The following is a 27,089-nucleotide window of genomic DNA, read 5'->3' as shown; positions in this document are numbered from 1 at the left end:
TTACTGAAAAACAGTATAACAAAAATAGTGTGGATTCTATTGTGTGTCCACTGCACCGTGACACGACTTTTTGACACAGCATGTGACATTTCAGCTGTGTGGGATTGCTCCACAGGCGGGAAGCCAACATCACAGACGGTGTGCATTTAATAACCACTCTAATGAGCCCCTCGCAGCCTTAATTACCAGACTGAGCGCTTCCTCAAATAAAACTCAGCACAGCCTCTGCAGAAAATGTCATTACAGCTATTTTTGTTAATGAGCAGAATATGGTAGTTCCATCTAGACAATGGGCGTGAGATTCATTGTTATAGTTGCTTTACTTGGGAGATAAATAAAATATGGTTCAGAGGGGCAAAGGCAGCTGTATTTTTATTAAGACACAGATCGAACACAGATGAGGGTCGCAAACGAGGTTATTTCCATCCCTATTGGGAGCGAATGCCGGACAGGGAGCTGGCGGAGCAGAGAAATCCGAAGGCTCCCCAATTGGCTGCGGAGTCACGTTCGTCATGGTTACGGTGTGGGCCGGCCTACTCAGAAAACATCTCACTGCGTATAATTCAAGAGGAGACGCTGGGGAGGTCCTCCTGGGGCCAATCTCTATGGAGTAAGCCACGCTTCTTTCCCGCTGAACAACTGGTAAGTCATCGATAAAAAGAGATGTACCAAAGCAGGACAGTTCATTGTTATTAAAGAAGACATATAGAGCCCAAGGTACAGAGAAAATGAGAATCAGTTCAAACACTAATAATGGATATAGTCCTTTTCATGGAAGAATATACTGAATCCATCCATCCATGTTCTATAACCGCTTATCCTACTCAGCGTCACGGAGGGTCCAGAGCCTATCCAGGAGGCTACAGATATCCAGGATGGTGCACCAGCCACCACTCACACATGGACACCTATGGGCAATTTGGTAACTCCAATTAGCCTCAATGTTTTTGTACTGTGGGGGGAAACCGGCGTACCCAGAGGAAACCCCATAATGACACGGGGAGAACCTGCAAACTCCACACACATGGAGACTCAAACCCTGATCCCACAGGTGTAAGGCAACAATATATAATAAACAGCAACAATATGATGAATCAAACAAAAAATAAACCGCTTATATTTTCATAGTTTTCAGTTCTTAGACTATCCTCATTTCAGAAGAACATATGTACATCTCAGAAGAACATGCAAAACAGAAACATCGCATGCCAGTAAAGGGGCTGGCATTGACTGGCACACAGCGTACCCTCTGGCATCAGAGCGATGCCCCTCGGCCTACTGTGGGGGCTTTGCACTACGCAAAGGGACAGGGGGCTTTGGTGGTTCCTGCACTGGGGAGGAATCCACCAGATGTTCGTAAAGGGCGATGCTTCCCTCTTGCACATCCAGACTCATGTAAATCGGCTCCACTTCAGTATATTTGTCACCATTTTCAATAAGCTGACACTTCTCCAGGAAGGTTATATCTAAAAGAGATTGGACATAGTTACAGGGGAAAGACTGTACATTTGATGTAGTCTGAGGACATAAAATATTCAGGCTTTTCAGGTAGTTTTGTGAACACATTTTTCTCAGTGGCCAAAGGTGTTGAAAATGCATCCAGATTAGACCAAACCCCTGGAAAAATGCTAACATCTTTTCCTGCTTCTCTTGTCTTTGGCGACGAAGACAAAAGGAGTCCGATCGGTCTGCCTGCATGTCTGTGTGTGTTGGCGCACCTTGGAAGATGAAGTGACGATTGTGGCTCAGACTCGCTATAACAGACGACTGTGCGACGCAGTTGGAAGAAAACTGGTTCTGCTGCTGGGGGTTCAGCAGCTCTGGTAGAGAGACGAACACCTCCTTCATGTACATGGGCAGCACCAGCGGGGTCTGTGTCAGCAGGGAGCCTGGGTCAGAACACAGCGTTAGCAGGGACAGGATAGAGCTCCGGTCTGGGTCAGAACACAGAGTTAGCAGGGACAGGATAGAGCTCCGGTCTGGGTCAGAACACAGCATTAGTGGGGACAGGATTTGTTGTTTGTTTCATAGTTCACTCAACACTCTTACCACCCCCCATTCATTCCATCAATTATCATATGGGTGTTTTGTTGGAATTGAATCTTGAATTGTAAATCATGGTCAGACAAAGACGGATTTAGGCTGTCGGTGACTCAAATTCGTTTAAATAAATGTTTAAACAGTGCAGTTTGAATAATGGGCATGCTTGTGTAGGTAGTTGCATTTTTGCCAAAATTATGTTTCTTAACAGTTAATTAATGGACTCTGGGATTATGCTATTCTGCTTTAGGTTTCGGAGATTCGGTGCAACCTACCTGCCATGTCCAGCGGATGACCTAGGAGGAATTTTTCCTCATAGGTTATTGAGAGGGTCAGTGTCTCCAACTGGTTGCCGTAGCACCTCGCAAAACAGGCAGGGAGCTTGAGGGGAGTCACAGGCTGGACAAGAACAGGCAGCTTGTGGGAAGACAGCACTGCCTGAAGGCTGAGTGGTCCATCTGCTGGGGAGAGCAGCTGTCAGTAACCAAGAGGCACCTCAGTTATGCCCTAGGTGAGAAGACAGTAGTGTGACTGAGAGCTCATTGGCTCAGAGGATAGAAGGAGGGAAGTGATTTGCTCAGAGGACAGCAGTGTAGGAGAGTGCCTTGGCTTAGTGGACAGGAACTCGGCAGCGTAGAGGACAGAAGTCTGGAAGACAGTGATCCTGAGGGACATTCAGATACAGTACCAGTGAAAAGTCTGAGCACATTTTCAACACATTTGTCTCTACTCTAGCTATATGATTCACCTTATAGTAATTGGCCTCGCAGCAATAAAGTAATACATATCAAATATTGCAACAAGTATAAGAATTGTTCATTCTCAAATTTTAGACTCTTTAAAAAGAACCCCCTTTTGCTTTGACAGCAGTATTGCTGTATTGCAGTATTGAAGTTTCTTCATCCAGCTTCCAGATGTAGCCACCTGGAACCTACATCACAAAACTGGTTTGACAAAGTTAGTTTTAGGAGTTAAGTTTCAGCCAAAACCAAGATTACTTCTTGGGCATGTGCACATAACAGTGTGCTATGTGTAACAATCAGACAATCCCTATGCATGAACTGCAGCAGGACTATGTAGTTTAAAGCAGTGGGATAGATAATTATTATGGTAAAATCTGAAGAATTCTAAAGTACACTATCAGCGAAGAGCAACGGCATGGCTGCTGCCAAAGCCAGAAAGGCATGCTGCAGCAGAACACGGAATGCATATCGCCCTGAAGTATACCAAACCATAATATACCAGAACAGTATTATGTGGTGTGCCCTGCAAATCGCCCTGAAGTATACCAAACCATAATATACCAGAACAGTATTATGTGGTGTGCCCTGCTGCAGTGCATATCGCCCTGAAGTATACCAAACCATTATATACCAGAACAGTATTATGTGGTGTGTCCTGCTGCAGTGCATATCGCCCTGAAGTATACCAAACCATAGTATACCAGAACAGTATTATGTGGTGGGCCCCACTACAGTCCATATCACACTGAAGTATACCAAACCATAGTATACCAAAGCAGTATTATTTGTTGTGCTCCTCTACAGTGCATATCTCACAGAAGTATACCAAACCATAGTATACAAAAACTGTATAATGTGGTGTGCTCCGCTATGGTGCATATCGCACTGAAGTATACCAAACCATAGTATTCCAGAACAATATTATGTGCTGTGCCCCACTAATAAAATTTAGTAAACATAAAGATATGCACAGTTTGTACAGATTACTAACCGTTGGGTGTCACAAAACGCATCTCATTAATATTTTAGCCGTACTACTAATCTGCTTAAGAAATTGTGGGCGAAAATAAACATACTGAAAAGCTGGCATCCGGCCAAACATTTTACCCGTCATTTGAAGCCCTGGTGATTATTGCAGATGCATGACAAAATATCGATATGATATTGCCCAGCCTTACTCAGTAAGGTTTGGTTGGGGGATTGTGGGGGCCAGGGCATCTGTCACAGCACTCCCTCTCTCTCCCTGCTCAGAAGGTAATACTACATAACCTCAAGGTATGCTTAGGGTCACTATCTTTTTGAAATGCAAATGAATTTCAGTAGGTGTGTCCAGACTTGTGACTGGTACCGTATGCTAACAAATCTGCCAAAGAAGATGAAGCTGAGCTGTTAAATGAGGAGCTAAGTGTTCCCCCAAAACCACATCGAAAAACACGAACGTGTCAGTCACGACTTCTGGGACCTTTGTGCAAAACACTTTTAGTTTCAAGGGGGATGAAGCAATTGATGTCTTTATTGATGCCAGGCCCCCCCAGCTTTTGAAGGAGCTGCACTGTGTAACTCACCACACTGGCAATTCTGCTTCACAACGTAGAATAAAACGGAGGAGATGGAGACAGGGACGGAGAGAATTCTCCCAGACTTCGTTTCCAGGACTGCCCTTTTCTGGGACTGAAGGGAGTGCACCTGTATTACCTGAAAAGAGTTTTTTTTGTTACAGCTGTAAAATGTCCCAATATTCAAATAACATGTCTATCGCAGGAAATGTGAAACTGTGTTTGCATGGACCCATCTGAAAATTAACAGAAGATTTGATTATGTTTGACTACCCAGAAGAACATCATTGCAGCATTTTTAATTAAAGACTCCCATGTCTGCATTTTGTTTCTTCCGATAATGTTTAAAATTTTGCTGCGATGTGCATCTTCTGGCTAGAGGGCAAAGAACAGACATTCATTTGTTGAGGTTTTGCTTGGGAAAAAAATGACAAAAAAAAATACTATTGTCAGCTATCTATCATGGTTACTGCATCATCAGACCTATACTACTTGTATCAAAAGAACCACTTGACTGGTTTATTTTCTACATAAATCTAAATAGCTTGTTGTTGCCGAGAATATTTGCATAGTTCAGAAGATAAACCTACAAAGTCATTCATATCATGCAATAAAATCTGAACAATCCCATGAAGGACTCATTAACATGAACTCATTAACTCATTAACTGTGATAACGGTATTTATAACTTGAGATGATGAAATGATAACTGTAATTTAAAGACCCTTCTTTGAATTGCCAACTTGACTTGTTTGTGTTATAGGACACGACAAGGCAGGAGGAGCCCAGGTAGCATGTCTCTGCTCAGGGTGATCGAGTCCCAGGGACTCACCATGTCCCGGCTGATGCTGTCCAGCTCCTGCTTTCCCAGAAAGCCCGCAGTCACCTTGACGACCAAGGGCAGGAAATTATGAAATCTGTGGGCAAAGTCTGGAAGGCTGTATTCCAGCGGACTCCAGTGCAGCTGAGAAACATCCATGTCTCCCCGGCGAATGAGCGTGTGCGTTCAGTCTGACTGTGGACCAGTAAATGCTACCCCTAAAAAACAGGGGAAAAACACACACAGGGCCACTTCCTGCTTTGTAAATCATTGCTCTACACAGGAATCATCAACAAACACTTTTACAAGCATCATTTGTTTGCTCCTATTGCAGATTCCAATCTCGAAAATAGAGCCTTAGATCGACTCTTTTGCTCTCTCTCATACGAGCCGCAAAACAAAAAAGGGGCAAATATGCAAGACCACTCGCTTAACTTAATAATATTTACTAAATTAAATGATAGCAGACAGTATATACAAAGTTTTCCGTATAACAAAGGGTTTTGAGGTACTTATAAAAATAGTGTGAGAGAGACAGAAGGTATAGAAGACTGTGTGGATCCATCCTCCATAGACTAATTACTTATTAATGACCTCTTAGTAAATAATAATTACAAAATAATCTCCATCTGCAACATACGATTACACTTTCACCCAGATCAACATGTAACTTAAATTATCACAAGTATATTAACGCTCCTACACCTACAGTATGTTTAGTCTGGTTTCAGGTTCCTCGTTTCAAAAGATTTATGCAGAAGTGTAATAGTGAATATTCCCCATTCTGCTACCCCAAAGCCCTCCATCAAAGTTGAAATTTTTGTTGCTGGTTTTGTGGTTAGCCCAGTATATGGGTGAATTGCAGACAAGCCTGAGCTGACTCAGGTGAGACTGGGTGATTTATGGTACGACTCATGGCACACAAGAGTGGTTCAGTTCTGTTGAAGTAAAAAACACACTCAGTTAATAATTAGCATAGCTGTATTTCCTTAAAAATCATTTATGGAACAGGTACCAGAGCTAACTATGCATCCACCTCCTTGTTAATAATGTCCTGAGTCTTTTGAGAGCCCAGCCTCAATGAATTCCTGGCTAGATGGTCAGAGAAGTACTGCCTGTCTGGTGAATCCAGGCCCATGCAATCAGTTTGGATGATTATGATACAGCTACTCAGTCTGGGTAATGTGATGGGAGAGGGTGGTTCTAGACCATTTCAAATTGGGGGGGCCAGACTGGAGCCAGTTGTTCTGTTCGGAGGACCAGATGCATTTGACCATAATGTCCTCAAACTATTACTTACACTAGATGGCCAGCATTAAGAAGCAGAAGACAATTTTGAAACCGGTAAATTATTTGTGCAAGGCTTTGCTGTTACATTATACGGTTTTTAGAAATATGCAACTCGCTCTGATTTCTTGTTTAGACTGTCTTGCTTCCACAGGCTTGATTATTTTTTCTGTCGTTAGCTTCGCTTTTCGCCACCTGAAGCACCTCGACCACTTGGCACACCCACGTTAACAGTCCGTCTAGTCAACGAGTTTACGTTTGTCTTTCGCCAGTTCCCAGGGCACACGATTTAATCCCACATATATAAACGTCAATAATAACAGTAATAATAATACATTTATTTCAGACACAAGTAGCATACATATTTAGGGGGGGGGGGCGCATGTTGTCACAGGGGCACTGCGCCCCCCGAACCGTCCCTGGGTGAGAGACGTACTAAATTACTGAAACAGCTGTGCTCTCTGTTCCTGGCTCTTAGATGGAGAATTAAAGGAGAAAATAAATGGTAAGAACATGCAGCACAACAGGGCCCCTCTTTCGTGTTTATGGACTTCAAAGGGCTGCTCTTCCTAAGCGTTACACAGACTTCCATTCTGCTCAGTCAGTTCCTGAATCACAATGCCAGAGCTCTACTGCTTTGTCCACAGTGTCCCACAGAAGGCCTGGTTCCTTCATCAGTCTGCAGCTTTTAAAGAAAACATCATTGCCCATTAAAGAATGTTTGCCTTTCTGACCGCTTCCCAGTATAGATCACAGTTACAGAAACGAAGGAAGAAAACGCTTCTATGATGTGAATTTGGTTTTCTGTTTTTGTTATAAAGTCATTTAAAGAGATCTAACAGATATTGCATAGTTGACTCTTAGTATTGCATACTATTGCCCTTCAAATGCTTTTTAAGGCAATTTTCCTTTGGTGGCAGTACAAGGCAATTGCAACCATATAATTAGAGTCAAAAACAAATGTCAGTATTAATTGTCTAATGCTCAGTTAACGGCAACGCCTGAGTCAATAAGCCAATGATACAAATTCTCATAATTCCACTGATTAAATGAAGGCATTGCCTTTAGTTCCTAATGGGCTGAAGCCCTTGTCAGAAAGAGTTACGGAGCAGACCTTGCTCTGCGGTACAACAGACACAGACTTTAAATTTCCTCCTTAGATGCACTAGAAGCTGCATCTCCCTGGACCCTCCGTGAAGCTTTCGGACGTTATATACACCTCTCTGAAGACTAGCAGAAATAGCACAGGAAGGCTCTGCAGACAGTCTCATCGATCACAGTGCCCAATCAGGAGAGGTGATGCTGAGGTACTTTCAAGAGTAAAGGATATCGTGGCTGTGTGAGACACACAGACTGCAGCAAGCATAAATGTATATTGTACATGAGGAGTTCTCCGTCATTCTAGTCAGTCAGAAACATGAACTGCTGTCTTCAGAGACGTGTGCCACTTCTGTACACATTACATTACTCCTGTACACTGGACAGGCTACAGAAGCAGTCATTTTCGAATCCGCTCTGGGGCAGAAGTAAGCAGGTGGTCTTGCAATGATCAACAGGAATGCAGTGCAACTTCCAGCTGTGGGAGAAACAATGCCCCAGAGCACGGAATTCCCCAACTCGTTTACTTTCTGACACTAGTGAGTTTACACCAATGTTCTGTAGTGTTAGTCATGCATGGTTACTTCTGATATTTCTCAGGAAACAAACCTCTGCAAAGATATTTGGTAGAATTCCCATGTAATTACAGTAGCAACTAAAGCTGTCAATGGTGGATTTTTAAAATACTGTTACCTTGTACTAAACATGTGAGGATGAGCTTAAAATCCCTGTAGCCTGAAATCAATAGATTAGATCATAAGGGAATTAATTAATTGTCGACACACCAGAGCACACAACAATGAAATGTGTCCTTGGGATTTAACTCATATGTGACATGACGGCATTCCAGTGAGCAGCTATTTTTCAGCACCTGGGGGGCAGTACCGTGCTCAGGCTACCACAATGGTGCCTTACCAGGCATGGAATCAAACAATAACCTTTTCATCACAAGCACACATTCCTAACCATTAGGTCACCACTGCCCCACCACCAGAGCTAAAGGCAAGAGAATGAGACCAGTCATATCTGTATCTGAAATATAGATCTAAGAAATTAAAGGGTTTGTCTGATTTTGTTAGCAAAGACCATTACAATTGCAACACTATTAAACTTTCATGTCCTAATCTTCCATGGAGTTATTTACAAAATCATTTCACATTAATTGTCTTACTCAAAGGTACAACAGAAAGTCTCCATTCAGACTGTCATGTTGAAAAGACACATCACAGTCCTCCCAGTCTTTGGCTGATACCTTGTGAACAAGTAACTGCCAACAAGTTCATTAATTACCACTTAGCTTCTCTGATTAATGCAGAGTCATATCATTTATGAAGTTGACCAGGCGGCAAACCTTCTGATGTTAAATGAGACACCTTGTCAACCTGGCTGTGTGGTGGTACAATAGTGCCAGTCAGATTAGATGCTAGGTGTAAATATCTCATGAGTTAAACCACCATCTTAATGACGACCCCCACATCATTGTCACTCCATTGGCTGTCATGTTAGCTGCTTTCCCATCTCTCAGTGATTGGCCAGGGGCAGATCCTTCTTGTAATCCAATGATTCTGGTCTTATTAGAGTGCTACTCATTGCTTCTTCTATACTTGTACTGAATCTCTGTGGTGGTTTTCCTCAATGAATCTTGCGTTTTGTTCTTGCCTGTAACTTTCAAAGAATAATGGATATTTTTCCAATGGCCTCCATCCACCTGCTAAGTCGGGGGGGGGGGGGAGAACCCTGATCCATGAGGGGCCAGTGTGGGTGCAGATGTAGGATGACCTCTCAATCAGCCAATAACAGTGGGTCCCCAGGACTGGAGCTGAGAACCGTTGCTTTATTATTGGCTGATTGTGAGGTCATCCCGATAACCCACACCCACGCCGGCCCTCCATGGAACAGGCTCCCCACCCCTATGCTAAGACATCTTCTGTCTGAATCACACGTTCTAAATAATGATAAGAAATACACTTTCAAAAATTATATGCCTATAAAATGAAACAACCAGTTTATTAAAAGCAAAGAGCATTATAATAATTGTAAAATCATCCAAAAAGTTTTAGGGAAAGTATTAAGGAAATACAACATGTAATAGCAAAGTTGTGAGGCAGTCAAATTATTTTTCATTCTCCCTCTATGCTACCAATATGTAATTTATCCTCTAAAAATCTCGGAGTGCCACTAAAGAGTGGCTAATTATCAAGCTGCATATCAGTTTTTCGGTGTTGATGACGCACTTCTCCCACAAACGCAGTGTCCTGCCCTCCCAAAAAATCAACAAATAATCATATAGTAACACTTTCCTAAAGCCACCCATTCCCCCTTTTAAAAGCCTGGCATCCTCATCGAGACAAGAAAATGGCAGCCAGAATGAAAAGGGAGACAAAGTCAGTCGGGCGAAAGGCAGATGGTGCGATGAATCAGACTGAGGTCCATGTGCGAGACGATCCATATCCGTTTATTGTGCCGGAGCCAAAACACAATCAGAAAGTAGTAAAACAAAATGACAGGCAGAAGTCGATACTGTACCAGGAATAGAACCACATCCAAATGGCGAAACTCAGGAGCTGGGAATTCAAGCAAGGGATCCTCAAACACGACTGAATGTCAGAAATAAGAAAAGTGGGGAAACACTCAGTTTGGAGAAACTCAAATACCTCACATTGGGACACTGGATTGGAGTAGTATTTAAGATATATAGGAAAAAATCAGCCGGCGTGATCAATTAACAGGTGAAGAAGATTAGACAGACAGACAGACAGACAGATAGACAGATAGATAGATAGATAGATAGATAGATAGATAGATAGATAGATAGATAGATAGACCTATGCTTGTGTGTACAAGCACATGCATGTGGCGTTCATTTACAGAAAAGTCGGATTAGGTTTGGTTTGGTTAGGATAACGAGGACTGGTTTGCATTAGAGGCTATAATCTGACCCAGGTGTCATCTTAAACCTTTCACTGTTGCTGGTCACTCACCAGGGGTAATACTGCACTGCGTTTTATCATCAGTTAGCATCATCATCTGATTCACACAGCTAAAGGAGGACATTCCACCAGACCGAAGCTCAAAACACATCTTAGGTCTTTAAGGGGTCCTTCATCTGCGGCCGGGTGTCACTTGCTCATTTTGGGATCCTTGGTTTAAAACAAAAAAACTGGCCTGTCGTTTGCAGGGGCTCTAATCTTGGGGGAACCTCACTCTAATCAGAGAGAAGGTGGAAGGGAAGGAGAAAGCTAAGAAGGAATCGGGTTTATCCGTAACCAATCACTCGAGTAACTGTGCATGAGGAAGATGCGCTCAAAGGTCAAACAGCCCTTAAAAGTGTAATTATTACGGCTGAAACGGGTGAGGTTGTCTGATCGTGTAAACTCGTCAGATTCTATTTTGTTTTCTGCAGAAAAAGCATGATTCCACAGATGTTCCAAATTAATGAAACTCAGGCATAAAATCCAACAAACACACAAAATAACACAATGAACTTCTGCAGCGGCATTGAATTGGGAGGAAATGCCGTACGGTAATAAACATTGACTCACTGATTAATAGAAATAACTGAAAAACATTAAATGTCCCTGCGTGAAATTAGACATAGAACTGTACTTGACATTCTGGTTTTTCTTTAAAAGGTAGTTTAAAGATTTAATCGTAAGGATTCAACATACTTCATATGTTACAAACAGTGTAGTTGCATGTTAGGTGCATGCGCTTGGAATCTAAACTGAGAAATGAAAGATATGCACCTCTTGACTACTAAGCTTTTGTTGTTATCTTAGAGAACCAAATGACTTTTTTGCGGTAACCTCGAGCGACGTGACCTCTCCTGTCCAAACACTATGTGGTAGAAAAATTATAAATCCCCTCTAATAACTCCAGTGAAGCCACTTAGAATAAAACTCAGGACCTCTCAGTTGGTGAGCAAAGTTATCTCTTTTATTCGAGCAATCCAGCAAAGCGCTCCCATCACACTCTGGCACCAGGTACCAAGTACCCCAGCACAAAGAGCAAAGAGCTGATAAACCATCATTTTCAGTTCCAGATAAGGACTTCTAAGTCCTGATAGGTCACAAAACACCAACAAACCAAGCTCAACCGTATAACAAACACAATTCTCCCGCTGTATTGGTTCACCTTAGCAGCAAGGTAAAATTCACCTATTTTGCTCAATTTTCCAGAGCATGTCTGGACTGCTAGGCTCCAACTTGAGATATGAATATATATATATATATATATATATTGATTATATTGACATTGAATCTAAGACATAACAAACCCAGTATGCCTCCCCTCCCAGGCCTACCAATGTCAAATTTACTTTCCACAACTACAGACTAAACAATTGAATATTCTCTCCTGTCCGACCCAGACCTTACTTTTATAGTTTATTTGGAAACTGGGCTGTGATTGCAGTATACGGCTGAAATATGAGTGTTTAACACAAACAGTAACAGTAGATAAAACGGTTCATCTAAAATGAAAACACGAAATCTATGTAATTTACGTTCAGTGCATTGACGTTGTCACTACTCGGTTAAAACATGTTTATTAGCTTTTTTAAGTATATTTCTTTTTATGATGATTCAGAGATACCCTGAAGCGGGCAGTCCGGTAGTCCAGGAGCCAATTGTACACCGCAGGAAACAGGTGGGCTTTGGGGATGCCGTCTGGGCGGTGAGCACCAGGGGACGTGCACCAATGCGGACCTCCGGGAGATGCAGAGGACGGGGAAACCAGAAACGGTAGCCAGGACCGACACGGGATCTGGGAAACACGCGAACAAGACAACCGCAACTAACCTAACCAACAACTAAGACCCTGCAGGCTGCCCGGAAACAAGACGTCGGCATGCAGAACCTCAGAAACCCGAAAATAACACTAACTAAGCCCAGCCCACCAAAGGTAGACTCAAAGTGAGTTGTGAGAATTATGATCAATATGAAAAACGACTGGTCTAAATAGGATTCAGAGGCACCTATCACTGTCGCACGGATCATACTTTATTGAATAGGTGGAACAAACAAATTTGTCAACTAGATAAATTACAAAGTCAAATTCAAGTTATACAAACGTATTGTACCCTTTCCCGAGACGTATTATGCTTGTGCGTATAGCCTTCTAGCACCTTCCTAAAAGTAAAATAATCCGAATTCTCTTTTATTAATATGTGCAGCAAAAGTTTTATTAGTATTGGACTCGGTTTTGATGCACTCGCCATTTAATAAACGTAGGCTACATCTTAAAAAAAACGAGTGTGTATTTCACTGGAATGGGTGTGAGAATGTAAATTAACTTATAAACAGCACTACGATAGCATACGATATTCACAAATATGACGTGCACAAATAAGCGTTGTTTTTATCTAGAAGCTCACACACAGGATACCGTGCACATATATGGGAAATGGTCATAACACAGAAGGGCAAATGCAGAATACATGCAATGTATATGTGCAATGTACAAATGTAATGTGTTAAAATGTGGTTCTAAGCTAACAAACATCGAGAATAAATAATGTAGAGGTGTCACTTATGAGTGTCTCCTGATTTTATAAGGTTTCTGATTGTGATCGACATGTAACACCTTCCAATATCTGTCCCTTCCAATTGTCTGTCCACTTCATTTCATTTTATAATTTTTTTTTATCAAAACATTATATTAATTGTCACATTTGTCTTTTATGGTTTTTGTGAATGGCGAGGATTTGAAAAACATTTTCCCAAATATACATACGTCAACTATCAAAAAACTTTACCCAATGAGTCATTCAGCCTGTCTTACGTAGAAAATAAACAGTGCTTGAGGAGGGGCGACCAATTCAATAAGAAGACAAAACATGTGGAGCGGATAAAAGGGAACGGACCGTGAAGACCGGGTATTTCAAGTGAGATCCTTAGAGCAAGAGCAGAACTTCTCGTACCTCGGCATTAAACCGTTTATCGTGCAGGACCATGGAGAGGTCCAGACTATGGACGAGCGTTGCTGTCTGCGCCGTGTTGCTGTCCGTCGCCAGCGCTGCTGAAACAAACGACTCGGATCAGGAATTAGAAGTTGATACTAGAGCTTTAATGGATTTTTACCCAAAAAGTCCAAATCTGACCAACGAAAAGCAGCTTGTAAGTTTTCTTCTCGCCAAGCTATATACAAAATATGTGCTTTGATTCTATGTGAATGTAAAATGCTTTTTCGTTAAGTGGTTTACTAAAATGTCATAAGCATTGTTTATTATCTGAACAGCTCGGAGCTCTACAAGAAGTTCTGGAAAAACTACAGAGCCAACGCATTTCACCGTGGGAAAAGAAATTCGGACAAGTTCCCACGGTATGAACATGAGTAAGGATAAACATGTATGTTTTGCTAAACAGGTTGAATATACACAGGTGTCATTCCAGTTGTGTACGTTTAGTATTTTCAGGCACCGGAATGTCCGGCAGAGAATAGCCTACAGTTGATTACTAACATATCAGTTTTTTCTTTCTTTTTCACGTTGTTTCTTCTGCATCCCTCAGTGCCACGTGGGTGAGCAGTGCGCGGTGAGAAAGGGATCGAGGATCGGAAAGATGTGCGACTGTCCACGGGGGGCGTTCTGCAATTTTTTCTTGCTTAAGTGTTTGTGAGAAAGACTAAGCTGGAATGCACTTTAATTGTATTTTAAAAATATATATATTCATCATTGTTTATATCAATATTTTAGGTTACATAAAAAACATGGCTATAGTGATGCTGACGCGTTTGATATTGCAGCCGTCAGACGCCTAGCAGAAAAAAACTGTTAACAAAAATATACGTATTAAAACTATGTGATACCTTGTTTTGTAAAACAGTCTGTGTCGTCACTGAATTCATCGGCGTGAACAAAATTCAGAACAAGTTTTCCAATATAATATATAATAAACGGTATACAGAGTATTGGATGAGGGTTGAAATGGTGGGACTACTACTAAAATACATATTTATGAAAAAACACAAATGTCCTACAAAAATAGAAATAATGAGAGAATAAAATATTTCGTTTAATATGACGAAACGGTTCGGTGAATTTGACGCAGAGAAATGATTTTTTAATCTGCCAGTTCAGAAGAACGGTCCTAGCCGACGTGCGCCATAGGCGAACATCACTGCAGGTGTTACACCATGTTTTGTGACCGTCGTGATGTGTGACTCCAGGGGGCGCTGTTTCACATATTGTTGGGAATGAACACAAGGTAACTGTTCACATGCACGAGCCCTCTGCGCATTTCACGTACCGTTATTTGATCTTTTTCATTTAACGTACCGCAGCAGCGTTTCCACTTTCTGGTCCGTCCTCTTATTTGTGTTTCTTAGCGTTATCTAAAGAGCTATGATTGGAAATAACTCTTCTGCATGTTCTTTCAAAATCAGCATTCGCGAGTAATATAGGTGGCTGAAAGAGTGGGTAATTCTGAGCTATAAAACATATAGCCGATGTTGCGACCAATTTCCACGATTGCTCGCTTTTATTTGATTTAAGTATCGACAAAGGATATATTCATTTACCCAGATTTCAAATAAATTAATGTTTTAAAACGACATGATAGTCATTCTTTTAATTTTTCTTATCTTACTTTCTAATTGTTTCTTTGGTGTTTTATTTTGTGTATCTTGCGCAGAGGGCTCGTCATCAATAATATGTGAAACAGCGCCCCTAGTGTCACATTCCGACGGTTAGAAAATATGGTCTAACACAGGGGTGGGCAATCTTATCCGCAAAGGGCCAGTGTGTATGCAGGTTTTTGGAGTAACCTTTAGGTCAGCTGTTCAAACTCACATGTGAGGACTCTTCAGCCAATCAGTCCTCTAATTAGTAATCTAATTAGGGAGTTGCAGCGAAAACCCACATACACACTGGCCCTTTGCAGATACGATTGGCCACCCCTGGTCTAACAGGTACACCTGCACCCAAGGCAAAGTGACATTAGTTGCCAAGTCGGAACCCCCTCAGAAGTTGACCGGCCATGTGTATTACATACACTATTACATTGTATGCAACACAGCCTATTTACTTTGTGTGTACAGCCTTCCTGCACACACTGAAAAACAATCCAGTAAAACGTTATTGTCATTATAAAGATAACTTTTCAGTTTTAATATTGACAGATTGTAACGTTTTTAAGATCTGTTAATATCACTCATTTCATGCTGTTCGCTATGAATCGGAAACGTTTTCATCTACCGAGTGTCTACGAAAGAGGCTTCATTAACGGCTTGGGTTAATGTTGACCAAGTAAATGCAATTAGATGAAATTAAATATCCTTGCCACTAGGCTTACTTTAAAAACTGTGCCTGACCATCAGCACACTTATGAAATAAAGAGTAGGCCCAACACTTCAGAAATGTGACATAAGCCGTTTTGGAGAATAGGGTATATATTTCCATTTCATTAGATCCAGTTTATACGAATGTCGCACAATATAAGCATCTCATTACTCAAACATTAAATATTGCCTTATTTATTTTCTGCACCTTAACTTGTCGGCATAAATCTCTGCTGTCTCTGTCCTCTCGTCCCCCAGAAAGACACTGGCCACAATGACATGTTTATATGGATGGGAAGCATCCCAGTCACACGAAAAACAACCTGGAACGGAGGAGATAAAAAAAAGTCCCTTGTGCCGTGGGTTTGATCCGTCAACATTATTGGGATCCTGCTTTTCCTGAGATGGGAATTTTTGGGAGACCCCATCTCAAAATATATCTGAATTATATGCAGGTTGCATTTAACCCCATTAGAAATAAACCAGACACAAGGTATAGGTATGAATTGATATGTTAAAGTGTGTGTGTAAGAACAGAAGTGAAAGTTATCAGGGTGGTGGAAGTTTTGGCAACAAGTGCACTGCATCTATAAATAATGACAGATGGTTCAGTTTCCGTGCTTCAGCAGGATGGAGGACTTGAAAAGGGGGAGGTTTTACTGTGATGAGAGTGCAGGGACAGACAGCAGGGAGGTGTCCAGCAGCACTCTGAATGGGAAAATCCGGTGGATTGGTTTTGGTTTAAATTAAATGTTACTGCGAATTGATTTCAATTTGGTTACATGGACCTGCTATCTATGCCTGTTTCCCAGGGGGCAGCAAAGCTGGTAGACCCAGTGAGCAGGAGGCTTGTGTTTGCGCATAACCTAAATCTCTGTGCCTTCTTGTTTTATTTGTCCTTAAGATATATTTTTTGCGTTATGAAATTAATGTTTTTGTATGTTTGGAATCTAGTGCTTCTTTCTGAATCAGCGGCCGGTTCCTCCAAAAATGTAAATCCTGCCTAGAAGTAAAGGTTTAATTTTAACGTTTTTGGTTAGTATATTATAACTGCAGCCAATCTGCGATCAGGCAAAAAACACAAGTCATGCAAGCATCCGACTTAAAGAGCATTTAACTGTATTTACTGCCGTTCATAATAGGGCCGGTCAATCGTATAGGCAACATAGGCAGCTGCCTAGGGCAACCTTCTCTGAGGGGGCGCCGACTTTGCCAGCTGATTTCACTTGCACTTGCCGAATACCATCTGAGACTAAGTGCTCGTGCCCCTTGAAGCCTCAACACTTGACAGCAGCTCCCTGACACCTGCGAGTGATGTACAATGTCCTAGAAGTCTGTAATTCCACTATTCAGCAGCCAGTAGGAATTTTCTACCTCCCTTTGCGATCAAGGAAATAAACAGGCGCTATGACTTCAAAGCACCCATTTCATAATAATTTGTTATTATAATTTATTATTATACCCTAGATAAGCTTGCCTAGGGCGCCACAACGGCTAGTACTAGCCCTAACTGAGAATATTTTTATTTATTAACTGCAATCTTAGAGATATTGCTACTGCCAGTGTATGTATCTGTATTTGTACTGCAAGTAACTTACTTTACTTTGCATATCATTCTTCAGCAGTAGCAAAATCATTTCTACAGTAAATTCAGAAAATGAAGCATTTGCCTTGAAGGCAATCTACAGGAAGTTTGTGTGTTTAATTAAAAGTCAGAGGCAATTACTCCCTCCAAGAAATGGGTAGCCATCATTTGATGTCATTCGCTCCCCTTCACTTAAAGGAAGTGTCTTATGATAAAAAGCAAAATGAATGTGCTCATATGATCAGATACACATATTGATGTGGCACTTTACCTTTAATAGGTGGTCAAGTCAGTCTCCCCTTGTTTGAAATACTATCAAATGAGTGCATGTGTGCAGTCTGTCCCAGGAGCTCCGCTGACTCATTTTCTGTGTGGAAATTCAGCCCAAGACCCTGTCACCTCCCTGCCTCTACTGTCTATCAAATTAAACAAAGTCGTCATGAGAGCCCCAGTGCTTGACACAGGCAGCTTCATCTCCCATCAGAAATATGAAGGAATTTCGGTACCATTAGCTGCAAATAACCTTCTTCTTCTGCTCCATTCCCAGGTGTATCAGAGGGGACTCTCCTTTTATGGAACCTTGACCCTGAGCCAATCACAGGGACTTGTGTCCCTGTTTATCAAGCTGTCAGTCAACTGTGCCAACAATCTAAGCGCAACATTTGTTAATAATTACCGTAACTCACTTATACAAATGAATGTCATCTATCTTCTAACCACTTAATCAGTGCAGAGTTTCAACACAATCAAATACATATTAAAAAAAAAAAACTCAAGTGAAACTGCATGCAACACATTATTGATAGATGTGGTCATTTATTTGATACAAAATTATTTCAATATCATTTTATGTCACCTGTACTGGACATGCAAAAAGCCCAGTGGTTACAGTACAGGTCTGGGTTGAAATTTGCCCTCCATGAGAGATATATTAATGAGCAATGATCCTTACAGTGACAGCGGTGACAAATATCCAAGTAATGAGCTTCATACCCATCTAACACCAGCTCAAGACACTGAGAATTTATTGTGGTCCTCGTGGCCAAGCAAAGTATCCTTCCTGTACGGTGTTGAAAAATGAGTCGCAAAGCTAGATGGGATATTTGTTTGTCTAGCGTGCAGAATAAGCCCAGTACCCGAGCGCCAGTAGCACGGAAAACAAGCTAATCTGCTAATGAGAGTCGACAGCTCTCACGGACCCTAGAAGCAGGTGGGTCCAGCTCCCCAGCACTCTGTTTAATAGCTAGGTGACTCATACCCGCCAGGAAGCAATTTAAAGGGCACTCAACACATTTACTCACCAATCTCACGCACACAAAGGTGACATATCGCTGCCTGCCTGTCAATCAAGTCAGTGTATGTGTGACAACAACAACACATATGATTACTGTCCACGGATGCCTTCACTGACTGCAGGGACCTGACAACATCCACAATAGAATCATGACATCTCAGGCTTGTAAATGTCTAGATCAGGGGTCACCAACCTTCTACTTCACGGGTACTGAGCCATACGAAGGGCTACCAGTTTGAAACGCCCTCCTAAACTTATCTAAACTTCATGTATAATAAACACGTTTTAAATGCTTTTTTTAGATATTGTCAAATATATATAAATGCAAATGTGATTAAAGAAGAACAGCAACAGGACAAAATTAATTTTTAGACATTGCTCACTGGTGAGCTATTTTTAGAACATGTCCACAGGGGACTCATGTGGTCTGTTGGTGACCCCTGGTCTAGATTAACTGCAGTCATACTAAAACACCCAACATATGCAGGAATCCATCCATCCTATTGAGGATCCCAGAGGCTACGGTCACAAGGCTGGGAACAACCCAGGATGGGGCGGCAATCCATTGCAGGGCACACTCACACACCATTCACTCACACACGCATATCTATGGGCAATCTGGAAACTCCAATTAGCCTCAGCGTGTTTTTGGACTGTGTGGTGAAACCGGAGAATCCGGAGGAAACCGCATGATGACACGGGGAGGACATGCAACATGCAACACACATGGAAGCCTGGCAGAGCCACACATACTGCAGTCGCATTGAGATACACTTTGGTGTTTGCAGCATTGGAGGTGTCCCATAAGGGACGACTAGATGATTCTGGAATTTCAGCAGGACTTCCAGGCAAATTATCTTGTTTATGCAGAAAAGAGAGAGTGTAAGACAGGGATGGTAGCAGAAGTAGAAGCAAAGAATATGAAGGAGAGGAACATTTCGAGTACCACAGTTACCTACACAGCTACTAACCACACAGACTAGGGGTCAAATCCCTACCCATTCACTTGGAGACCTTCCTCATCCTACTCGCACATTTAGCTCAGCAGGATCCAATTTAAAGAATCTACTTCCTGCTGGATGACTGCAGCCAACCGTGTATCATTAATTCAGAAAATTTCACAAGGTCCGCAGCCTGTGAGACTTTCAAACACGAACCAGCCTCTTATCCTCTCACAGCTGTCAGCTAGTTATTGTCATTCAACTTCAAGTTATATAAAAACGAACTGATTTCAGGGAGTTTCCCAGAAAAGAAACAGGTGTTAAAAGCCACACATCCACCACACTGGATGGTTTCCTTCTTTCAAATCATTGTAACGGAACATTGTGTAGGATACGCAGAAGCTTGGAAGGAGCAAAGCTTTCTGGAAAATGGTGTGTGGCTTGAGAGGAGATTAGCACACTTAGGGGACAGAAATGCACTGTCCAGCATACAGAGCAGGAAAGAGGGAAGTATAATCAAGAGTGAGGTCAAGACCTTCAGCGAGCAAAGACCAATGTTCAGGTGTCACTTTCTAAAATACCTATTAAATACCTATTAAATTCTACACCATTAAACAGCCAATATTTTTTAGCAAACATTTTGATTATAAAAAACATAGAAATACACTTTAATGTAGCAGATGATACGCATTTCTAAGGTACGTACAGTATATGATGTGGAAACATTACTGAATGCATTTGCTAATACTCATAGTGCAGCTAATCCTAGGTTGCTAGGGGCAAGAGAAGAACTGTCTTGATTGGCTGAGCTCAAGCTTTGCATTGTTGCTAGGAAGGTTCCTGTTCCAGCGTGCTCACATCTCATCTTTCAGCATCCCTCTCAAGAGACAAGGGAAGCAGATCGGGAATCAATTCAGGAACTTATGATACTAATTATGTGATCATTAATGAATTATATTCCAGTTTCTACTGGTCTCACCCAGGTAACACACATGTTTGGTTCCTTCACATGGACAGAGAAGACCATAGCAGGGAAATCATGACAAGAACTGAAATGTTGCGTCAGTATGGTCTCTCGAGCTGATGGGCCAGAGCTCAAGGCCTGAGGCACAGGGACTTCAGCAGAAGTTTGTGACAGCCAGAGGCTTCATGACCCAAAAATTCTGAAAAGTTCAGAGAGAAGAAAAGTTTTGAAGCGCCACAATGCCAATATAACTTATCCCAAAGTTTGTAATAATTTCTACTCCAAAAGGGTGAAAGGCAGTAGTTGCTGATCAGTACAGATGTCTAGGTAAACATACCAAAGAATCTCATTGCATTCACAAAAATCACAAAACAAGAGGGTGATAACACATAACTGACGCAAATAAGAGCAGAACAAGGAACAAGGCTTAAAAGTATTTCTGCCCTGTTTCTAATGACATAGCACTGGCGGATATACCCTAACTTACAAAGTCAGCTTCATACAAGTGAACAAATTAATATTAAATTGCATGATTTATGTATTCTTTATCATTCACACACTCAGCTTTTTTACAATAACGCTGTGCTTTTTTATTTTTAATGGAACAATGACAAGGGTAGCTGTACCTCTGGAGAGGTATTCAGTACTTCAGCCCCCCCCCCACTGGGAAGATAGACGTAGAGGTCGAGAGCTCCATCTACTGGACTTGTTGTGTTCATCAACCAAACTTGGTAAATACTTCCGTGAGCACTAAGACAGTACACGCGTGATACATGCAAGATTCATGTGATCCAATTTTCCCCATTTATAACTATACATGACCTCACATAGCATCTCATCCCAAAATAAGATTACAAAATATTTGCTTTTTTGAATCTTTGCTTTCTATTCTACTAAACGAATAATGTCCATCCGTAATCTCACTGCGTATCGTGGTCAGTGGGGTCCTCCAGTCTATGCCAGGCTGTAGAGAGCACGAAGCTGACACACCCCCAGAGGGGGTGCCGGTACTACTGAATGCCAGCATTCCTGAATCAGTATAAACAGCAAGTCAAATGCAGGCACCAGAACAGAAACACACATTAAGGGCAGGAAGCCAAAACGACAACGGAGAGCAACTGATGTAGCTGAAGGTTTGAGACCAGAATGTTATGCCTGATCATAATTATGTTAGACTTTCTAACAAATCTTTTTGACGGGTCTTTCTCATTCTTGCATGTTAAATTCAAGTAGTCATTTACAATATCTGAAAGATTCATTATTCTGTAACATTAACATAGGAAATAACAAAGAGATTTTCACCTATGACTCAAAAAATCCAGGTACAGGATAGTATTGGCAGAAAACTCAGGAGGCCTGGTGACATTGTGAGTCTTTAGCTGATAAAGGAAAACTTAACCTTCATAAGGATTTTTAAATATATTACATTAAAAGGTAAAACTTACCAATGGGGAGTTTGGATGACTGTTGTAATGTGAAGTCAATACTCTAGCAGTAGGATTACGATGCTATAGTTAGCTTTTAATAGCACTCTTAGGCCTGGTAAGAGAGCACTGCAGTTGTCTAATCCAGAAGACAGAGTATATGTACATATTTTCACAATCATAAAAGGAGCTGGTGTCACAAATCTTGGCAACATTCTATAGTCATAATGTACGCATTTGTCTCAATCCAAATTGCTGCGTTCTTTGTCCTCTTGTTCTTGCGAGATTGTTCTCGGAAGTCAAGGTCGCAAGACCAGTCTTGCCAACACCACAAGTACAATCTTTGCATTCTTGGTATTCAGATTCACCCAGTAATTCTGGCCCATTAGATAGTCTTAGGGTGACGACATACAGGGCAACCTTTTGAGCAATGTTGCCACGCATTATGGTGACCAATGAATGCTGCTTGGGCACTTTTCCATTGATATTCCATAGATATTGGGCAACAAATCTATTTTTAAAAACTTTGACTGGCATTGAACAACTTTTCGCAATCAACTAATGAGTTCTCCTTTGTCTCACCTGGTTAGCAACATTGCTGAAAAAGTTTCTTGTGTATCATCACCTTGTTTACTGCAGTCGTGACCACTAGATTATGATGATTGGACCAAAATAGTCACATGACACCGGCAGTTGGAAGACAAAATCTGTAATACTTATAAACAACTTGCTCTTTAACTAGAATAAATAATTTAATGATTTACATGTATTATAGTGTTAATTGTGAAATGAAAAAATTGTTTTGCAACATTAGGAACATAATGAGAGCTCAACAGGATGGTGATCAGCGGTGGCAGCGGTTTGGGGGGAGGGGGGGGTGGGATCTTGCAGTTCTGGAGCATTTATATCACGGTTTCAGTCTCGGTTACACTGTCACAGCATTCCAATAGAAGCTGATGCTGTATTTACTCATTATTGGTAGACTGGGTCTACCAGGCATCACAGAGGCAGAAACCAGAGGAGACGGCATTAAATAAAGAGCACTCCTGCTAAATTATAGTCCTTAAAATGAACACAAGCAACAACCACCACACCGACTGACATAACAGGGAAATGCAGAGAGGTCTGATGCCGGATGGGAAGGCACACACACGGTGATTAGTTACCTAAAGGTTAGATACCTAAAGGATTCACACATGACACAGGCAAGGGCACACACAACAAAAGTGAAAAACACTGAAAGTGTTTATAATAACATACACAAAGCATGCCGAGAAATGTCAATGGCTACCACTATGCGGAGCAATCTCACTGGCGGTACAATATAAAGGCTGAATAACATGGGTCTTATAGTTGAGCCGTGGGGTACTCCACACATTAGGTGTATTGCTTGGAAAATAAGTACCTTGCAAGACATACAGTAGTGGGTGATCTCAATACACATACTCGACCGTACTTGTGTCCTTGTGCACCCATTTTACGTCATCTTCCATTGCCGAAGAGCAGCTCCAATACTAAAGAACAGCAGTACAGAGGACGGTAAAACTCCCTACAATCCCATGATTTATTGCATGCTGTTACTATGGCAGAGGAAGAAGGTGCGAACCATAACTCTACTACCTTAATCAGAGTAATGTTTCCATTGTTCCTGTCATACAGGATTTCCCTGCTGTTTTTCACTTCTTTTTTGGCTCGTGCTGAACTGTAATGGTTAACACCCTGATATAGCATTTGTACAGAGTTGAAAAACACACCAATATTTTAAGTGTAAGCTATTTGTGGAAAAAATTGAGCACCTGTAATCATACCAGGAATAATTAGTCATGTATACTGGATATTTCGATTATGTGTCATTTGTTATATATAGAGCTCCTGAAGGGACCCTGTGCAAAAAAATAAAATGCTCTTACCTTTGCGTGTGCACAAGATACTTTCGCATTTTTTATTTTTTTTTGCACAGGGTCCCTTCAGGGCCTCCGCAATTATATACGACAAAAAAAAAGCTGTAAAGACTATACATGACCTCACATAGCATCTCATCCCAAAATAACATTACAAAATATTTACAACTAAATTCAGTGTATGTGCAAAACATGGATGATGCCTCCACCCAGCCTTTTGCACTGTAGTAACCATATTTGCCTCATTGTCTGTTACAACTGCAACCAACTTCTTAGTTATGCCCCATTCTTCTGTGATTTGCACTAAGCTGATATTATCTGCTGTATGCTGCCCATGGAAAGTGTGGGTTTTCAAAACAAATTCCCTCATTTGCCAGTTTCCAACGAGATCAAATGTTACGCTCAAATATGCCTCTGTGGACACTGAAGTCCACATATCAGTGGTAAATATGACACTAGTGGCATTTTGCAAAGATGCCCTTACTTTGCCGTTACATTCATCAAACATATTTACAAGATGGGTCTCTGTCAATTTTTTCCTTCCTGGGAGTTTATATTTTGGGTCTAGAGCTATCACAAATCCCTGGAAACCTTGGCTCTCCACTATGGACAGAGGCTGGAGGTCCTTCACAATCATCTCTGCCAGGCATCTTGTGAGTGTTGCTGCTCCAGGGGAATCATCTACAAACAATATAAAATACACACGGGGCAAAACAAATGATGGGGCTACACTGCACTGAATGCTTAATCTTATTTGGATTCTGCTATGTATGCAGACTCTCAAAATAGCCTACACTAAGGGGGAAGGAACTAATGGTTTACATACACTTGCTGTTTTATATAGAATGCCATGTGACATAAATTTAAATTGCCAGTAAAATACACAATTAAGTAAACAAATACCACAATAATTGCGTATTTTTCAGCTGTATTTTAATTTTTTTAAAGCCCACAATGGCTGTTTTATTGCAAGTACTCTATATTTTAGCGACACCTAGCCTATGCAATTAAATCTAAGCCTTTTGAATGTGAGGTGATCTCTGGGACACACATATCACTTCGTTACTTATTTCATATCCATATTTATTCATGTAAATTTGAACATAATGGGATTCCGTAGTTTTAAGAGTGCGGTGAACTCCCGTTGCTTAAACGTTAACACAAAAACCTAAACCTAGTAGACAGACGTAGGTCACTTTCCCAAAATTCAGCAACAGTGCCACATGTCGCCAGCAGCTCCTTATTTCCTCCCTCTGTACCTGTATAGCGCCTGCCTGCAGCAGAAAAGGACTCCGCGAGACGCCTGTCTCGCCCTAGCAGCACCTGTCTCTCTCCTCGTCTTCCATTCGCCTCATCATATTCTGTGTTATTATATTATTTACCCTGGGGCGTTTGACGAGGTTTGTAGTGTTTCCACAACACCTCACTATCTTGCCACATATGTCACAAGCCGCGTCTTGGAGCTGAAACAGCTCCGTACATGACTCCACTTACGCTCAGCCATTGTTGACAACTGAGTGACTGAGCACAACCGTGCGCTGCGACGCCTACGCATTTATACAGCCGTATTTCGCCCAGACTATGACAGGCGGAAGAAGTTGTTCCTATCATCTGGGTATAATTTTAGACGATCCTGATAGTATTGTTACTTTATACTATGTTCCTGTTAAACTACACAGTTACCCCAAATTACTAAAATATCCATATATGAATATGAGAATCGATCCTAGAACATAAATATCTGGAATCTGAGGTATCGATATTTCAGTATCGATCCGCACACCACTAGCAAGAACAGTATTGCCAAGACCACAAATATCACTTTTGTATTCTTGGTATTCAGATTGACCCAGTAATTCTGGCCCTTCAGATAGTCTCCGGGTGACGAGCGTTTGAGCAATTCTGCTGTGCAATGTTGTTGACTAATGTTGCTTGGGCACTTTCCGAATGACTGAAAAACAATTATAGCTATAACGTTTGAAGATAGGGTGGTTTAGCAAGTCTACGAATCCCGGCAGTGATATGATTCCTCGCTACATGATTATACAGATTCCCATAAACTAAAATAAAATGCTGTACTGTGACGCTGCGGGGTTGGTAGGCTGGACTTCACCAACATTATACTTGCACCACGCGATCTGTAAATAGTGTGAATTACTGTGTATTCGTGTATTTATGTTGTAAATAGAAATCGTAGTAACCATGTCATGTTTGCCGTGGGATGCATGCACGTGTGTAAGTGTGAGCGTCATTTGAACTGTTGGCTTATATACTGTACAGTACGCCTGTGCCGCTGTTTTCATAAACAGGTGATCCGAATTTCCATTTAGAAAAAGCTGTCGCCACCGTTTTATTAAAAGGACGCACAAACTCACTACAACACGTACGTTTGCAAATGCAATGCCACATACCGGTCGATGTATGTAGTTTTTACAATGTTGTTCTAAATTTTCATTTCAGGTTCAGTTTGTTTTTATTTTTCGGTGTGATTTTATTATATTTTTATTTAAGATTTTTGTCTATTTAGTTTTTATGTTTTAGTTAGTTTATTTCTACGGATAGACGGGAATTAAGTTGTAGGACTTTGTTAGCTACTACAAAATGTCATGTTGTAGTGCAATTGCCATGGCTATTTCTATGGCTGAAGTGCATTGCACGAAAGAGGCCCAAAGATAATTACTTTAGCTAAATATTTAAAACGTTGTGATGTTTGTTTTTTATTCTACTTCAGTTTAGGAAGCAATATTTATGATTTTCGTTGTAGTTTTTATTTTTTAATCTTGTTTACGGAAATGTTTTGGATAGCGATAACAACCCTGCACTTTGTCCTATAAGTAAATACTTTAGTTTAGCGAAGCCGTTTTAATCAAGTCCATTTTTCTTACACGGGAGAATATACCCAGAATATATAGGCTATGCGTAGCAGGCAGTTCATTAAAAACCCTAAAGAAAAAGTTTGCCCGATTTAAGAACCGTGTGGAAATCATCAGGCTATGTCGTCACACACCCACGCAGCACCAGGATAGTCATGCTTACCCTTTAACTACATAACATGCTGTAAATGCCTGGTTTAATATTCGCTACCTAAAACTCCTGCTTTGATGCAACTGCTGTGTTCCATTACAGAAAAGACGCGACTCTGCTTAAGTATCTGTAACC

The 27,089-nt window shown here is 41.2% G+C and overlaps 2 protein-coding genes across 3 annotated transcripts; one reads left to right on the top strand and one right to left on the bottom strand.

Annotated features, from left to right (window-relative positions):
• Nucleotides 1-27,089, bottom strand: LOC111836476 (uncharacterized). Of its 2 annotated transcripts, none has more exons than XM_023797775.2 (6): nucleotides 26,967-27,089; nucleotides 5,172-5,377; nucleotides 4,349-4,478; nucleotides 2,316-2,501; nucleotides 1,719-1,889; nucleotides 1-1,466 (listed from the first exon to the last, which is right to left on the bottom strand). In XM_023797775.2, the coding sequence occupies exons 2-6, from the start codon at nucleotides 5,316-5,318 to the stop codon at nucleotides 1,276-1,278; spliced, it is 825 nt and encodes a 274-aa protein (XP_023653543.2). In that variant the 5' UTR covers nucleotides 5,319-5,377; nucleotides 26,967-27,089; the 3' UTR covers nucleotides 1-1,275. The 2 variants fall into 2 exon arrangements, with proteins under 2 accessions (XP_023653543.2, XP_023653544.2); XM_023797776.2 differs by having other exon boundaries at nucleotides 2,316-2,498; nucleotides 26,967-27,086.
• LOC111836477 (cocaine- and amphetamine-regulated transcript protein-like) lies at nucleotides 12,307-14,365 on the top strand. The gene is made up of 4 exons (XM_023797777.2): nucleotides 12,307-12,446; nucleotides 13,330-13,660; nucleotides 13,782-13,865; nucleotides 14,054-14,365. The coding sequence occupies exons 2-4, from the start codon at nucleotides 13,496-13,498 to the stop codon at nucleotides 14,159-14,161; spliced, it is 357 nt and encodes a 118-aa protein (XP_023653545.1). The 5' UTR covers nucleotides 12,307-12,446; nucleotides 13,330-13,495; the 3' UTR covers nucleotides 14,162-14,365.

This window comes from Paramormyrops kingsleyae, chromosome 13 (assembly GCF_048594095.1).
Source record: "Paramormyrops kingsleyae isolate MSU_618 chromosome 13, PKINGS_0.4, whole genome shotgun sequence".
Lineage (NCBI taxonomy): Eukaryota > Metazoa > Chordata > Actinopteri > Osteoglossiformes > Mormyridae > Paramormyrops > Paramormyrops kingsleyae.
The sequence above is the reverse complement of the archived record's forward strand: the minus strand, read 5'-3'. Positions and strand labels throughout refer to the sequence as shown.

Bases quoted from the DNA above. Each gene is read 5' to 3' on its own strand.
- LOC111836477 (XM_023797777.2), top strand. From the start codon at position 13,496: ATGGAGAGGTCCAGACTATGGACGAGCGTTGCTGTCTGCGCCGTGTTG. The intron at 13,661-13,781 runs GTAAGTTTTCTT...TTATCTGAACAG, and splicing joins TGACCAACGAAAAGCAGCTT to CTCGGAGCTCTACAAGAAGT. The intron at 13,866-14,053 runs GTATGAACATGA...TGCATCCCTCAG, and splicing joins AATTCGGACAAGTTCCCACG to TGCCACGTGGGTGAGCAGTG.
- LOC111836476 (XM_023797775.2), bottom strand. From the start codon at position 5,318: ATGGATGTTTCTCAGCTGCACTGGAGTCCGCTGGAATACAGCCTTCCA. The intron at 4,479-5,171 runs GTGAGTCCCTGG...AACTCTTTTCAG, and splicing joins ACAGCATCAGCCGGGACATG to GTAATACAGGTGCACTCCCT. The intron at 2,502-4,348 runs GTGAGTTACACA...TGCTCTCCCCAG, and splicing joins GAAGCAGAATTGCCAGTGTG to CAGATGGACCACTCAGCCTT.